Source organism: Podarcis muralis, chromosome W, assembly GCF_964188315.1.
Source record: "Podarcis muralis chromosome W, rPodMur119.hap1.1, whole genome shotgun sequence".
NCBI classification, from domain to species: Eukaryota; Metazoa; Chordata; class Lepidosauria; order Squamata; family Lacertidae; genus Podarcis; species Podarcis muralis.
In genome coordinates, this window is record NC_135674.1 from 15,588,041 (window position 1) to 15,605,160 (window position 17,120).

General features: G+C 43.6%; 1 protein-coding gene across 1 annotated transcript in view; it reads left to right on the forward strand.

Moving 5' to 3' along the window:
- The window catches only part of LOC114589415 (nuclear pore complex protein Nup214-like), a 49,221-nt gene that overhangs the window by 23,997 nt on the left and 8,104 nt on the right, over positions 1-17,120 (forward strand). The window contains exons 6-8 of the mRNA XM_077922856.1: positions 1,907-2,010; positions 3,423-3,605; positions 7,319-7,401. Of these exons, the coding sequence (XP_077778982.1) occupies positions 1,907-2,010; positions 3,423-3,605; positions 7,319-7,401 (370 nt within the window). The remainder of the gene's footprint in view (positions 1-1,906; positions 2,011-3,422; positions 3,606-7,318; positions 7,402-17,120) is intronic.

Sequence of the window (17,120 nt, forward strand, 5' to 3'; positions counted from 1 at the left end):
ACGCACCTACCTGCCTCCGAGATTTCCATGCGCCGTACCCCAGCAAGCCGGGTCCAGACACTCGATTGAGGGGGGGGGGCTGGGAGGGGGGATGGTGTGATGGCCTGGGAATCCGATTCAGAGAGTGAACCGGAAGAATCCCAGCCTGCACAGGAGTCCCCGCCTCCAGGTGACCTGGGCCGGCTGAACTGGGGCAGGACCTTGATCCTGAGGAGCCTGCACCTGTGCCGGATCCTCAGGAGCAGGCACCAGGTGAATCCATTCTGGCTCCAGAGGTGGTTGAGGACTCAGTGCCTACAGGTGAGTCTCCCCCTGGGCCCAGTAACCCTTCAGCCTCTCCTGAACTGCAGAGGCTTAGGGCAGAGAGGCGAAGGGAACTGGTTTCTCCCAGGAGGAGTGCTCGCCTTAAGGCCAGGAGAGGCGGGGCTCCTGGGGACCGGGGCCGCCCCTGGCCTCAGAGAAGATAAAGGCCAGTCAGCCCGGTCCCAGGTTGCGGGAGCAACGTCGTCATTGAAGAGCTGTTTCGGCCAGCATCCAGACCTGATCTTCCAGCGTTCCTGTTCCCCGCCCGGCTTCCTGCTTCGGACCTCGCCTCGCACCTTGTGAAATATTTCCAGGCTAGTGACTCAGGACTGAACTTTGACTACGATAACAGGAACCTTCCCCCTGGGACCAGCACACAGAGGCATACTGCCTTTTTTTTTTTGTTATAAGAAATTAATATCGAGGCATTTCTCTCTCTCTCTCTCTCTCTCTCTCTCTCTCTCTCTCTCTCTCTCTCTCATTTCTGACAATGCTCTTCAAAATAGCAACACATCTTTGCCAAAAGCAGCTGCCATCTCTCCCTACAAGTGTAGCAGCCAGCAAATCAATATCTTCCGCAGCCCTTCTGAGCTCTGAAGCCAGTGGAACAAGCACATTCATTAAACTAAAGAGGCCTTTTTGGGGCCAATTTTCAATCATTCATGCACACCAGTTGAGGCTCCAGCAGGCCCCCTGCAGGCAATAATCATCTTCCCCAAATGTCACATCTAAATTAAAATAGGGCATTGAGTCAATATTGCTTGAATAAAGATGTGACTCTAGATTTGTAACGTGATATAGTTAAGCAGAATCTGGCTGGATTCGACTGAAGGCCTGTCTGGCTCAGCATCCTTTTCTCACAGTGGCCAATCAGATGACTCTTCGGAGCCCATGAACAGCAACAGCCCTTTCCACTTTGGCCCCATTTTCTTGAAACCACTTCCATCATTAAATAACCCTTTTCAGTATACAAAATGCTTGAAGGTTCACTTTGCCCTCCCAGCACCACTGTGAGTTAGGCTTGAGACAGGTCTAGGCATGCAGCAGAGGTGCAGGCTGAGGGAGGACAGATCTGGTTTACATAAATCAAGAAAGACACCCTGGTTTTCTCAAATTCATCCTTTATTTCTGCAAACTTCTTTGTACTCTACTATGGTACGTCAAGCCCTCTAACAATGCTTTTTCCCAAATCCCAGCCAACCAGCCTTTCTCCAAAAGCTCCAGTGTCTTCCAGTGATTGGCTAGTTCCAGATGTGAAGCTGCAAGTTTCTGATTGGACTATTTTAGTATCCTCAGACTGCCCAATCACCAATAAGGCTAAAGCCAGGTCAGAGAAGATAGAAATGTTTTTAAATAAGTGCCTTCTCTAAGGTTGTTTGCATCCTGCCCCACCTTTCCTCAACTGGGTGCCAGAAGCCTCATTGAAATCTAGATAGATCACAGTCTGTCATTAACCACAGAAGGAAACCAAATCAGTATGGTTGTAAACTCTTGATAATCCTAATAATTTCTGAAACACACACCCCCCCCACACACACTTGTATTGTGTCCTGAGTAGATTAAAAATGATTCTAAATTCCCCGCCCTCTTTTTTTCTGGGCAGGAAATCCGGCGCTTACACCAGTACGTGAAATTTGCTGTTCAGGATGTGAATGATGTCCTGGATTTGGAGTGGGATCGGCACCTGCAGCAGCAAAAAAAGCAGAAGTGAGTTTTAAAGCTTACTTCTTAGCTAAGTGATATTCAAAAAACCAAGTGTCTTCTCGAGGCTGAGCTCCCTGTTTCCCATCAAAAATATCAGGTTATTAGTTTCACTCAAGGAATAGTTCAGGCTCCAGGTTCACCTCATTTGCTATCCTTTAACCATAGGGTTGGTTGGAGGTGTTGAATGGTCACTGTAAAATGTGAAGGTTCATTATTGTTTCACAAGTTGTGTATGTCTTTAAGGGCCAGGGCAAATAACGAGACCCAGTCTTACAGCTGTGAAACATAGCAGGTGTTGCTAGGTTGTGTTAATTAAGCTGTGTCAGCATTTGGGCATAGTATATAAGGAGCAGCACCTAGCTCCCTCATCACCCTGGGGGAATGGGTTGGTGGTTGGGTCTGGTTTGTTGTTGATGTATTTAGTGTATAAGGAGTTTTTGTTTTTGTTATTAAAACCTTGTTTAAGTTATTTTTGAGTCCCTTTTTAATGCATGGTCTCCCCAGCAAGCGCTCTGCAGCGCTACTAAACTGCAAATAGCCAACAGGAGGACCCCCCTGAAGGCCACTTTCTAGTCCAGCTTCCTGATCAGAAGTCTGGAGCTAGAGCATTCCCACCATATGGTTGGTCTGGCCTCCTGTGCATAATCATCTAACCCAGGAGATCTGTGTGATGTAGGAATTGGGTCTTTAGTGTAGGGGGGCTGCTCTATGGAATCCTCTTCTGCAATGTAAGGGCAGTCACCCTCTGTGTTTCCTTCTCTGCTCCTGTTGAAGGCCTTCCTCTTCCAACTAGCCTTTCAAGAGAATATATTATTTATTTATTTCACCCTTCATTCAAATATCATAGTGCGGTTTGCAACATAAAAACATAAAAATTTAGCATAATAACAAATCCCAGTTGGTGCAGCAATAAAACTGCTGGAACATTTTCAAAGCTAAGCAGAGTCCAGTTTCAGGTTTCAAATTGGATGAGGGGACTGACTGGGTTGAGATTCTTGCATTGCAGGGAGTTGGACCAGATGACCCTCTGGGTCCCTTCCACTTCCTCAGTTCTACAATTCGATGGTATTATAAAACAAAACAAAATCCCTTATAAGAAAAGCCCTGCTGGTTTATGCCAATGGTCCATCCTGTTCTCACGGTGGCCAACCAGATGCCTGTAGGAAACCGATAAACAGCATTTAAGGACACGAGCACTCCCTTCCTGTGGTCTCCATCTGCAGATATTTGTAGCGTTATTCTCTGACCTACCATTTACAATCCACATTTGTGTTGGTACTCCTTTTAACTGTTTTAATATATGACATTGTTCTTTAAATGTTTGCATTGTTTTTGTTGTGTTGTTCTCTGTTCTTTTGCCTCTCTCTTTCTCTCCATGTTGAAATTTGGTTTCTGGTTTTTCCTTTTCCAAATAGGCGCTTACTGGTACCTGAGCGCGAGACTCTCTTCAACACCGTCACCAATAACTGGGACATTATTGACCAGCAGCTGAAACGGCTGAAGAATTTGGTGGGCAGCCTGCAGGAGCTCCGCTTGTACAATCAGACGCCATGGTGGAGCCTATCCACTACCACCTCTTCTAGCAGCAGCATACAAAGGTGGGCATTGCTCAAGAAACCCCCCAAGCAGCTTTGCTTTCCCCCTCTGCAGTTCATTGGTTCGTCTGAGTGCTGGGTCCAAAGCTTTGCCAAAGAAGGAGCATTGTGTCCAACCTAATTTTTGCTCAGCGTAGACACTGAAAAGAATGAAGATAACTAAGTTAGGTCCATTGATTTCAAGAGGTCTACTATTTGAGTTGAACACCATCCATTGAAATTAATGGATTTATGTTGGTCATGTCTGTTAATTTCAATGGGTCTAATGTTAGATGTAAGCCACATTTTCCTTCCTTGTGTTTGGGTCTACAGTGGTACCTCAGGTTAAGAACTTAATTCGTTCTGGAGGTCCTTTCTTAACCTGAAACTGTTCTTAACCTGAAGCACCACTTTAGCTAATGGGGCCTCCCGCGGCCGCTGCGCCGCCACCGCACGATTTCTGTTCTCATCCTGAAGCAAAGTTCTTAACCCGAGGTACTATTTCTGGGTTAGCGGAGTCTGTAACCTGAAGCGTCTGTAACCCAAGGTACCACTGTAGATGGAATGGAAAGCTTGTGTGTGTGTATACATACTTTTTTTAAAGAGCGTGTATCTAGTGCTTAAGGCCCCAAAGGGTGCTGGTGAATAGTAGAGAACTTGGCAGTGAGACAAACTAAGTAGGCTTTTGAGATTTCAGGGATTGTGGACTGAAACTGATACCTGTGTTGATCCATGTTCCACCCCCACACTCCTCCAACCCCTCACCAGCCCCATCCAGCTCTCTGTGTCTGTTCAATTTGAATGACGGTGACTTTTAGTCTGTGGATTCTGCTAGAAACCGTATCCCACCGTCCTTTATACTGAGCACAGTCATACGTCTTTACATGTCTAGAAGGTGCTTCCATTTGCCCAGGGGGCTTTGAGGTGTTCAGATTTCACCACTACCTTCCCCATCCCCAAGTACCACATTCTGTACTATGGGAGTCCCCTCCCCACAAAGAATAACATATCAGGGCGGCTTTTATGATGTGTAAGGGACTCAAGTTAGAGGGAAGGAGGTGGAAAAGTCCATTCCATGAGCAGATTCCACTCACGGAACTTGGAATCCAACCTCTTCTAACTGATAATGCAGGTGGATCTTCTTGTCCTGCTGGCCAGTTTAGTGTTCCTCAAAGGAATATGCCTGTAAACACTAGTTTCCTGTGAGTTGCTTGCTTTTCTCTCTCCAGATGTACTTAAATGTCTAAATAGAATAGCGTAGTGGTTAAGAGCTGTGAGCTAAAAAAGGCCCCTCTCTACTCAATATTTACAGTAGCTGAGTTCACTGGAAGCCAGCCTACATAAAGAGTTCTCATGAAACAGGTGGTGGGGGACCTTTGGCCCTCCAAATGTGGTTGAACTACAGCTACCATCCACCCCTGGCCAATAGCCCAGGGGTGGGTGGTGGGAGTCATTGTTCAGAACATCTTGAGGATCAAAGATTCCCTACTGGGTTGTTTTTTTTTAAAAATATAAAACAGTAAATGCCTGCAAATCCAGCTCTATTTATGGGAAAACTGAAGTGGTTGTTTCAGGCTTTGGATGCTTGGACGTGGGGGCAGCCATAGTAGCTGTTGATATTTCCACCCCCTCCCATTGTAAGAATCTCCTGATGTTTTCAGAAAGAAGGGGGCAAAAACTGCTCTTCGCTTCTTCCCTCCTGCTTGACTCTGTGGAGAGTCTGTGTGTTATCTTTGTAGAGATTAGATGGCTGAGTGAGAGCTGTAACACTCATGCAAGCCAGTAGCTCTTTAGTTTTTAGTTTGTAGCAGCTATTAGAAAATAAAGAAGTTATGGTTCACAGCTTTGTTCTATGTTGTTCATACTCTGCTGACTTTGGTACTCACAACTCACAGTTGTGGATCCAGTGCACTTAGACCTGCTTTTTAGGAGTGGAAGGTCTCTGGAAGTGCTCCAGTTTGCCTAGCCCAGTCGGGGCAGAACCAGTTGTTGAGCCCAGTCACTGGCATCGGCTCAAAGGCGTACTGACAGTAGCAGCCCCCATTTCCCTCTGTTGAAGGACTGAGTTCAGTGTGTGCATGCCATGTGGCCTGTCCGGGATCCCCTAACCTAGAGGTTTTCAACCTTTTTGAGTCCACAGCTCCCTTGACCAACTACATTCTTTCTGCAGCACCCCTGTGGGGCTCAGGAGCCCAGTTATGTCACCCCTTGCCTGAAGGGCTAGCATCCGCTCACCCTTTCCCAAACACCCTCCCTTGTGGAGTGTTCCCTCAGCCTCCTTTCCTTTCCTCTCCCCTCTCCTTGGGAGTCCTCCAGGCAGCTGCCACCACCGCCCCTAGTCTCTGAACTCCACCTCCCCATCCCAAAGAGAGTTGCCTCCTCACGCTGCCGTGCAGGGGCCTGGGAAGAGGATTCCCCCAGCCTTAGCAGCCCAACTGAGACTGGCCAAAGGTGAACATGAGGCCAGCCCCTTATTCACCTTGGGAGGCAACAGTGGTCACTGCCAGGCATGCATGGTGGAAAGGCTCCCCTTCGGCACTGGACACTCAGCTTCCAGGCAAGCCTTGCACACAGCAAGCACAAGAAAGGCCAGTGCAATGCCTGCCTGCTCAGCCTCCCAATTGTCTCTCCATTCCCAACAGCAAGGGCTGTTGGACTGGCTGGCTGGGCTCTCTCACCCACTTGTTTGCTTACTCTGAGGCCGCTTCAGCTCCTGGCAACCCCTGGGCCAGCTGGAAAAGGCCTTGGAAGGGAGCAGGCCCTGCAGTCCTCACTACAACCAATGGTCCAAGGCCTCACTGCCACAGGAGTCCTTTGTAGCTGAGAGTGTGAGGGCCTGGGCCCCGCACCTTAGGCCAGTTGGAAAAGGCCTTGGAAGGGAGCAGGCCCTGCAGTCCTCACCACACCTGATGGTCCAAGTCCTCACTGTCACACATAAGGCAAGCATCTCCAAATGTACATGCTTTAATCTCTCTTTAATTGCTAATGTTATTTCTTTTAAAAGGTTTTAAATTTTGTTTTGGGTTTTGTATTGCTAATTTTACTATTTCTTTTAAACTGCTTCAAGGTTTTATTTATTACAATCAGGCAGTGTGTGTGTGTATAGGGTTAATCAAACCAGGTAATTTTATTGTTTTTGCTTTACTTTTTGTAAGCCACTTAGAGGTTCCATTTACCATTAAGTGCTATATTGTTGTTAAATAAAATACGGACATATTTTTCCTCTTCTAAGTGTCAGTAAGCATATAGATAAGATGCATTGGCAACTTAGTGTCTTCCCCTGCACCTCATCATAGTATTACATTTTTTGCTTCAGTTTCTTTTCCATCATCTGAGGAAGAGCTTTGATAAACGTTGCTGTAGATGCCCCTGGTTTGTATATGAACTAAAATCGTACTGCAGTGTATGAAAATTGAGCTAAAATTGGTATTCAGCCAAGCTGCATTCCAAGTAGAGACATTGAAATTTAACGAAATCAGCCATGTCCATTAATTTAGATAGATATACTCTAAGTAGGACTAATGTTGGGTTCATCCCCATAAATATTTTAGTTTTGCCTTTAGCTAATTTTAAGTTGCTGAGACCACATTTCTGCCATGGCTCATTTCTGCGCCAAGAATCCAACATTAGTTGTGCTTTTTGAGTTCTTCAGAAACAGTAAATAGGGTCTGATTGATGCCTGGCTTCTTTTTTCCGCCTTTCCCTCCCTGTTGCTTTTCTAACTCTCATCAACTCAGCCTTGACAGTGAACTGGAGAGCCTAAGTAACGCCTTGACAAAAGCTACTCTTCAACCTTCCACCAGAACTTCAAAATCACCAGGTAGTGACTACATTGGTCTGTTGTCCTGTCCTTGTGTAGTGCTAATGTGTGTGGGTTTGTTTTCTGTGTAACAAGCACACTTTAGGGGATCATTGCAGAGATAATCATCGGTCTTGATTACTGTATAATAACACTGGGCAACAATTTTTTACTTTTTGAATGTTGTCTAGATTTCTACAACTGATTTAGGGTATTTTTGCACTGCTGAATCAGGAAATGGCATCCGTTTCTCTCCATCAGGTCAGGTTTACTGTAAACTGAATGGTGGGCACTGATAAAGGTAAGTACACGTAAACTGCACGTTCCTTCACCATTTTTCAAACTTCAGGGTTTGAACTTCCGTTTCTTGGAACTCCTGGAATGCTCAGCGGCAGGGAGGTCTCTCTTCAGAGTCCAACAGTAGTCAGCCATCATGACTGCGTCCCAGCGACCCTGATATCTGGTCTCCATCTCTTTCATGTCCTGATGGAATCTCTCTCCCTGCTCGTCACTCATTGAACCCAGGTTCTTAGGAAACCAGTCCATATGTGAAAAGAGGTAGTGCATCTTGACGCTCATGTTGCAGCCCAGGTTTCTGAAAGCAGTCAGCATGTTGTTGACAAGTTCTGCATAGTTTCTGGCCTTATTGTTGCCCAGAAAGTTCTTCACTACCAGAACAAATGCCTTCCACGCTTCCAGTTCCACTTTGTTCATTGAGTTTCCGAACTCTGGATCTCTGATGAGCTGACGGATCTGAGGACCGTCAAAGATGCCAGCTTTCAACTTCTCCATGGTCAATCCTGGAAAAGCCTGGCACAAGTAAGTGAAGCAGTCACCATCCTTGTCCAGAGCCTTGGTGAACTGCTTGATTAAGCCGAGCTTGATGTGCAGCGGTGGGAAGAGTATTCTGTCTCTGTCCACCAGAGGGTCGTTGATGGCGTTCCTTTTTTTGCAAGGCACCAATTCCTCCCGCACAGGCCAGTCCTTCTTTGTGTAATGCTGAGCACGGTCCCTACTATCCCACATGCACAGAAAACATGGGTACTTGGTGAAGCCAGACTGTTGTCCCAACAAAAAGTTCACCATCTTCAGGTCAACACAAATAAACCACTTATGCTGATCATAACCAATTTTCTCCAGCACATACTTCACCGCTTCATAGTTCTCCTTTAGTGTAATCGAGTGAGCCAGGGGTATAGAGGCAAACTGGTTGCCGTTGTGTAGCAGAACACATTTCAGTGATCGCTTGCTGCTGTCAATGAACAGTCTCCAATCTTTGGGTTCATACTGTGGCACTCCAAGCTTGAGCCGAAGCTGCGCAATATCTGCACAGTACACGAAGTCCTTCTCTTCCGAGAAAAAACGGAGGTACTCTTGATGCCTGTTGCGGAAGAAGCTGATGCGAGCACTGTCAGAGAGGAGGTTTTTTCCCTTCAATTTGGATGCCAACAGTTCGGCAGAGTCCTTTGACAAGCTGAGGTCGCGAACTAGATCATTCAACTCCTTTTGGGAAAATGGATGTGGAGCATCATCTTCAAGAACCACTTCTTCTTCATGTCCTTCAACACTGGAGGCATCTTCGTCACTAATGTCAGGAAGTTCTCCGAAGATAGTCACTGGAATTTCATCACAATGAGCTACAGGACGACGTGCTGATTGAAGATCAGGATACTTCATGGGGCGGCTGCCCCATTAACTTAGTTTTGATCCCCCAACTTTATGCTTTGCCGCACCAATTTATTGAAGATTTCGAGGTTTTATGACTTCAAACTGATCCCTTTTCGACATAATCACCCTGAACTATCGGACCTGAATACTTCTTGTCATTAAAATAATCATTTCCAATCAAAACAATTATTCGACATGGCATTTTACCCCCAACCAACTTCTTCTAAAATGCTCCACACAAGCGTACATGTGAACAAAAATGTAAAAAAAACGACATGTGGCCATAGCTCATAGATTTTTGGGTTCAGTGCATTAGATTCGTCCTAAATCAACTGAAAAAACGCAGACACCAAATTTGTTGTTGACCAGTGTAATTTATCAAGGTTTTGTACATCACAGTAAACCACACTATGACTTACGACGGGTGTGGGGAACCTTATGGCCCTCCAGATGTTGCTGAACTACAACTCCCATCAGTCCCAACCAGCATGCTGGATCCTAGAGAGGAGCTCACACCTGTTCCACTCCTCCCCTTTTAGCTGAGCATAGTGTGGCACCTTGGCTACTGATTGTGGTAAAGGAAGAGCATCCCGAATAGCAATCCTGGGCTCAGAATGCAAGCTGAGCCAGCCCTTGGCTTAGTTGCTCTACCAAACTGACCTGAAAAGACTGGCAAAGCAACTGTGATCTGCTCTGCAGGAGCCAGCACGTTCATGCTAAACCATGGTTTGTCTTAGTGTTAACATGTGAACCCAACTGCTGTATGAAATAAATTTTTTTTGTCTAGCTTGAGTCGCTTTTTCGAGCCTCAACCCTGCTTTTTTCCTGCATAGTGAAGCTATAAAACAAGTTAGAATATAGTCACAGCAATAAAAATGTAGATGGAGCAGCTACAGTATTGTCCATAAAACAACTGCTTTTGTGTGCTGAGTGTGAAGTAAAAAAACAAAAACAAAACCCTAACTTCACAAGGTTTCAGAAATCCACCATGAAGATTCTACCAGCATCTTTAAGACTAGGCTGCGTGACTGATGGGGACTCTTTTTTCTTCTGGTTTGATGGTGATGTAATAAAGCAAAGGAGGAAATGAACAAAACATTGTATGCAGCTAAATTCTACTTGGAGTGGACCCAAGTTAGTCATGTTCATTAATTTCCATGGATCTACTCTGAGTAGGTCTAACATTACATACAACCCTCCCCCCAAGAATTTTTCATCCGTATTTTATTTTTTATGATTAACTTACAAATACTTCATAAGAAGAGCGCTACAAGGCTAGCATGCGTAACTTGTTTCACTTTGCAACCATTCTTTTATATCAAATATTATAATCTTATTTAATCCTAAAATAGAGAATTGCCTATGGCCACCTTTTCAGTGGGTGTTATGGACTACAAAAGCATGCTGGTGCTGGTGGGACTTGCAGTCCAAAACCTACAGAGGGTGCCAGGTTGAGGGAAGCTGTTCTCAGTGGAGGAGGGAGTCCATGGTGGTTGCTACTGGTTTCAAATCCATGGGCTGGCTTTCAGGTTAATTTAATAAAGTGTTCCCAGTATATCTGGGAAACTGAGTTCAACAAGCTGTTCTATGTGTAAATAGCAAGTTGGTATCTCCTTATATTTAATTTACCCCTGCTCAGAGTAAATGTATTGAAATTGTAGAGCATGACTTACTTTGGTCCATTACTTTTAAATGGATCTGCTCTAGAACTCAGTTGTCTAGAAACCTTTGTTAACGGAGAAATCCGAGGGCTCCCTTGGACAAAAGACAAGGACACCAACCAGGAATATCGGAGCAAAACAGCAGCCAGTAGGCTTGGTCTTTATTGAAACTCTTGCGACAGGACACCCACTCACAGCAAGACGAAGTAAGATGGAAGCCCCAGACAAAAGAAGACCCCAACTTTTATTAGCTCCTAATCCTCCATGCTACACCCCTAAGACTACATCATAACTACATCATGACTACATCATTGATACATCACAAAAAGGAGGGGTTGAGGTGGTAACCTGAGTGTCCTGACACCTGTCCTGTTCCTCCTCTTTCCCCCCTTAAGCGTATATTTCAGAGGACAAAGAGGAGTTCACAGTTCCCTGCCCCCAGAGGGAAAGGTTGGACACCACCCTTTGTTTTAGTCCGTACTGAATTCACTTCCACACGCTGGTTTGTTTTTTTTAATAATTTTTATTGAATGATTTTATGTTACAAAAAGCAATACAGCCATACTACCACTAAATATAATTAAGAAATAAAAATTACATGCATAGTTATTTGTTATTTATCGTCTTATTTCCTCCCAAACATTGCATACAACAACACACATATGTGCAGACACCCACACCCGCACACAAAATGATGATAATGAAAGTAAATATTTTTTCACTTTTATCTTCCAAAATCTTTTCTTCAACTTTGACTTCCTGTCAAGTCCCTTTGCATATGTTTTATCTTACATTTGAATGTACACAAAACAAACCTTTCTGTATAATTTTTCTAATACATTCTGAAAACATAAATCCTTAATTGTTATCCACCTCCTTTTATTTCCTTTAACACTCGAATGCTAGCATGGAGTCAAAACTATTATTGTATTTTTGAACATATCTTGTATAACCATCCCATTTTTCTGCAAATTTTTGCTTTGAGATTCCTCTGAGTTTGCTAGTCAATTAAGCCGTCTCCACCAATTCCTGTAATTTGATTTGCCAGTCTGTTATTTTTGGAGCCTCGTGATCTTTCCATCCCTTGGCCACAAGTATACGAGCTGCTGCGGTTGCATACAAGAATAACTCTCTTAGATTTTTTGGGATCTCTTTATCTATAATACTTAATAGAAATGCCTCCGGTTTTTTAGTAAAAGTTACCCCCATCATCTTTTTTAGTTCATCGTATATTTTCCCCCCATTTTTTTTTAATCTTTTCACATGTCCACCACATGTGGATCATGTCACCGTTATTTCCTCCACATCTCCAACAAGCATTCGCCAAGTTTTTATACATTCTTGATAATCTGGAAGGAGTGAGGTACCACCTATGAGCCATTTTCATCATGTTCTCTCTTATATTATAGCTGGCTGTAAATTTCAGATTTACCTTCCATAAGCTTTCCCAATCTTTTAGTATAATTGGACGGCCCACATTTTGGGCCCACTTTATCATTGAAGCCTTAACCTCCTCATCAATTACTTCGTAGTCTAAAAGAAGTCTATACATTTTTGCGATTATTTTAGTTTTACTATTCAGTAATTCTCTTTCAAATCTTGAAGGCTCCTTTTCAAAGCCTATCTGCTTATCCTGTCTGAACATTTCATTAACCTGGAAGTAATCTAGCCAACAAGAAAAGTGATCTTTTATTTTCTCATAACTTATCAATATTAGTTGACCCTCGTCCTCCCTTAATATTGTGTTATACGTTATCCAGTTCTCTTTGATGTTTGTTTTGTTTTTAACAGCGATTGCTTCTAATGGAGAGTTCCATCTTGGGGTTTTCTGTTCCAAATATCTTTTGTATTTTCCCCACACCTTATATATATGATTTGAAAAACTCCGATGCGCCTTTATTTTCCCATAATTAAGATAGCCATGCCATCCAAAACGGGTGTCAAAACCTTCTAAATCTAAAATATCCCAATTTTTAAATAAACACCAATCTTTCAACCAGAGAAGACATGAGGCTTCGTAATATAGCTTCAAATCCGGTAACCCGTAGCCACCTCTTTCTACAGTATCTATTAATATCTTATGCTTTACTCTTGGTCTTTTACCATTCCACAAAAATTTAGAAATTTCTTTTTGCCACTTGTCAATACTGCAGGTCTTCCTATAATTGGAATTGTTTGGAATAAAAAGAGTAGCTTCGGTAAGACTGTCATTTTAATTACCGAAATACGGCCCAGGAATGATAAATTTAAGCTTGTCCATGTCTCCAACTGTCTTTTGATATCTTTCCAACAATTAATATAATTATCTTCATACAAGTTAATATTCTTTGGTGTTATCCATAATCCTAAATACTTGATTTTTGGTAGATTTTAATTTGTATTATTTTTTCTAATTCTGCTTTTTCATCTGGCGACAAATTTTTAACTAATAGTTTTGTCTTGTTTAAATTCAGTTTGAGCCCCGCAACTTTACCGTAGCCATATATTATTTCCAACGCCTTTGTTAAACTCTGTTTTGGTTGCTCCGTAGTTATAATTAGATCGTCAGCTAATGCCCTCATTTTGTAACTTCTATTACCCAGCATAATCCCTTTTATATCTTTTTCCTCCCTAATTTGTTTACATAGAACTTCCAATGTTAATATAAAAATTAAGGGGGATAGTGGGCAACCTTGTCTGACCCCTGTACTGATTTCACACTCCTGTGATAAATTTCCATTTATCATGATTTTAGCTTTTTGTTTTGAATATATTGCTTCAATCCCTTTTATATACTGCATACCAAAATCCATATGGTGTAAAAAACCTTTCATAAATTTCCAGGAGACCCTATCAAAAGCTTTTTCAGCGTCTATGGCCATTAAGACTGCCTTCTTTTCTATTCTTAAGTCTAAATACTCTAATAAGTTTATAATGTTCCTAGTGTTGTTATAAATGTGCCTCCCGGGCAAAAAGCCAGCTTGGTCATTGTGTATAATCATCTGGAAGACTTTTTTTGATCTTTCGGCTAAAATATTTGCATATAGTTTATAATCGTTATTTAGGAGTGCAATAGGCCTATGGTTGTTAATAAGTAGATTGTCCATTCCCTGTTTTGGAATTAATGCAATAAGGCTGCCTTTCCATGAGTCCGGCATGGTTCCATCTTTTAAAATGTTGTTCATGATACTTCTTAATGGGTCAGTCAGTATGTCCTCAAATTTTTTATAATATATTGTCGGTAGGTCCACACACTGGTTCTTTGTCAGTGAAATGGCCCACTGTCTGGCACCATTAAGGTTGGGGGATTATGGCTGCCCTATGTCAAGCCTCCCCCCTTTGATAGTCCTTTTTCCAAGGTGGAAAACAAAAGTGGAACGGTACAGATCCGATGTACGGCTGAATTTCTATGAATTTATAACAGAAATACTGTAGAAGTAAAAACACTTTCACTTAGGGAGGAAACACTTGGATACATTCTGACAAGATTAGCCACGGTCAATTAAACCTGGATACATTGTATTAGCGGCTGTCAAAGTCATTGAGAGAGGTAGATACCAGCCCTGCAGTACCTGCGTGGCCGCCACAAGGGGCGCTGTTCGGTTACATTCATTGGCTGGAGCGCAGCAGTTCATTTGAATAGGGAACCGGTCGACGCATTTAAGAATAGGGAGCGGGTTCCGTGGGGATAAATGTATGTGTTAAGCGCTTCCTTATCTATGGAAGGCCATGAAAATGAGGTTTGCTGATGGGTGTGTGTGTGTGTGTGTGTGTGTGTGTGTGTGTACGTGTTGTGCTTGTACAAACTAAATGGTTCAGGGAAATTCCTGCAACACCACCTTCTCTTTTTTTAAAAAAATGGATGTAAGGATGTTCAAGTCCGGTATGTTTCCACAGCAACAGAATTCCCGGACTTGCAGCAGAGCGGCACAGCGAGTGCTTCATGTGAGTGAGCTTGCAGAAGAGAGAGTCCACACGCTGTTGTTTCTCTAAACTAACAGCTTTATTTACATCAGAACAATAGAATAACAAACAGACCATCCGAGACGGCAGGCATGGTGTCTCTGCAGAAAAGCGAAAGTAACTCACAAAGAACTCAGCTTCCCCAGATGTAGGGAAAGCTCCTCCCCAGATGCAGGACACACACAGAGCTGTTAACCCTGTAAGCTCCAAACCTCTCACCCCCTCTTGTCCTGCACTGGGGGCTTGTAAGTGTGACCACTTACCCTAAACACAGACCTTCACAGAACTCCCCATGAAGCTGGAAGGTCAGCGGTTTCGTGAACCCATCTGCCAGGTTCTTCGAACTGGGATAGTACTGCAGTCGCACCAATCCCAACTGAACACTCTGACACACATTTTGGAAACGGATGTCTAGGTGTTTGGTGTCATGGCTAAAAATTGGCCGCTGTTTCTTTAATGCTTAAAAAGCTGGGTCAGCGTGAGTCAGCGGCCTGCACTGACTAGTATATATAGAGTGAGAAATGTTAGTTTGTTGTTTGGGTTGGTTGGTTGGTTGGTTGGTTAGTGAAAGCTGGTAGTGTTGATGTGTACAGTTGGTCAGTCGCTTTTGCAGAAAGACTTTTAAGAATAAAAGCAGAACGTACTCTGCAAGGATACTTTTCTCGTGGACTCTTTTATGCCGACAAGGGTCTGAGGACCAGGCTGAGGCGACAAAGGGAGGTCAGAACCTCCCCCCCCCCCCTTTACAAACACTAACATTTGGTTCTGGCCTTAAATTGCCCAGACTCTGCCAACTTCAGACACGGTTGATTGTCCTCCCACACCGTGATGAGCAAGCAACTCTCTCCGCAGATCTCTTGGACCAAACACACATAGAACTCCGATTCCCTACAAATCTCAGACAGTGCACTGAACTCAGCCTCAGTAGAGGAGAGCGCTATGAGACTTTGCTTTTGGGACTTCCACCCAACCAAAGAGTCCCCGAACGTCACCACCACTGACTTCCTGTCCTCCAGATTCGCCCAATCGCTGTCTGCCCAGCACGTCAATTTGACGTCCCCCTTGGCTGACAGCTTGAGACAGAAGTCTTTGGTATCTTGCAGGTAACGCAGTACCCGCTTGACACCATTCCAGGCCTGTACGCTTGGGTTTGTAGCTTCCCGGCTGAGCAGATTGGTAGCAAAAGCTATGTCAGGTCTGCTCCACTGGGACAGATACAACAGACTACCCAGGGCCGACTGAAAGAGCTCAGCATTTTCGAACTCAGTGCGTTCTACTCGCTGACTGTCTTTCACGTAGCTTGTCTCCATGGGTGTCCTGACCTCTGCACATTCAGACATCCTGAACTTCTCAAGCAACTGCTCAATCTTGCCTTTCTGACTGAGCAAGAAACTTCCATCTTCAGCCCTGTCTATCTGCACACCTAGGTAGATCTTTACTGGACCAAGGTTCTTGGGCTGAAAACGTTTTCCAAGCTCTTTGGCAAATTTTTGCACCTGTTTATTTGCCTTTGAGACATATATGATGTCATTAACGAAGACAAAAACCATTTCCTGTGACTCTCCTGACCCTTTCAGGTACAGGCAGCTGTCAGCAAGACTGTCCATTAAACTTTAATTAGTTTAATGTTAAGTAAACGTCCAGTGTGCTTCCAACGCCATAAATCTTATCTCAGCAGAGAATTTCGTGCAGCGGTTGAAGAAGGCAGGAGAGTCAGTACCTTTCAATGAAGAATCCTGGAGCAAGCACTTTGGAACTCAGGAAAAACTTTATTTACAAAAAAACAACAACACCCTGGTGATAAAGCACACATGCTTTTATCTCCGGCATAAAGAAAACTTTACTCTAAACTTAACTCATATCAGCAAACACGCCCATGGCCACAAACTGAGTCTGCGAGTCAGATCAAATGGGGGAAGGGGGAGACACACGGGTGAACTGACTATTTATACAAACTAACTCACATTCCTGGATGCTTAATGACTTCCAGCTGCTCAGTGATTAGAGCGACTTGTTACCTCTTAACCCTTTAGTACCAACACCCCCTCTCGCTCGTAACACTGAGCTGTACCAACCTTAATTCAAATTTAAACCTGAACAGAAATATTTATGAGATTGCGGACTCAATGCTTTTGTAAAACCGTCTGCGAGATTTTCTTTGCTTGGACAATACTTTAGTTCAATTAAACCTTGTTTTACACTTTGGCATACATTTTGATAACGGATATCCAAGTGTTTTGTGAGTGCCTTGAATTGACCTGATTTAGCTAGTTTAATACAAGGTTGATTGTCTTCCCACACTCTGATAGGTAGGGAACATTCTCCAAACAATTCTTGTGCCAGTTGCTTATAAAATTCCAGTTCTCTATATACATCTGATAATGCATTGAACTCAGATTCAGTTGAACTTAAAGCTATAAGTGATTGCTTTCTTGATCTCCAAACAATTAGTGCATTTCCAAATTTTAT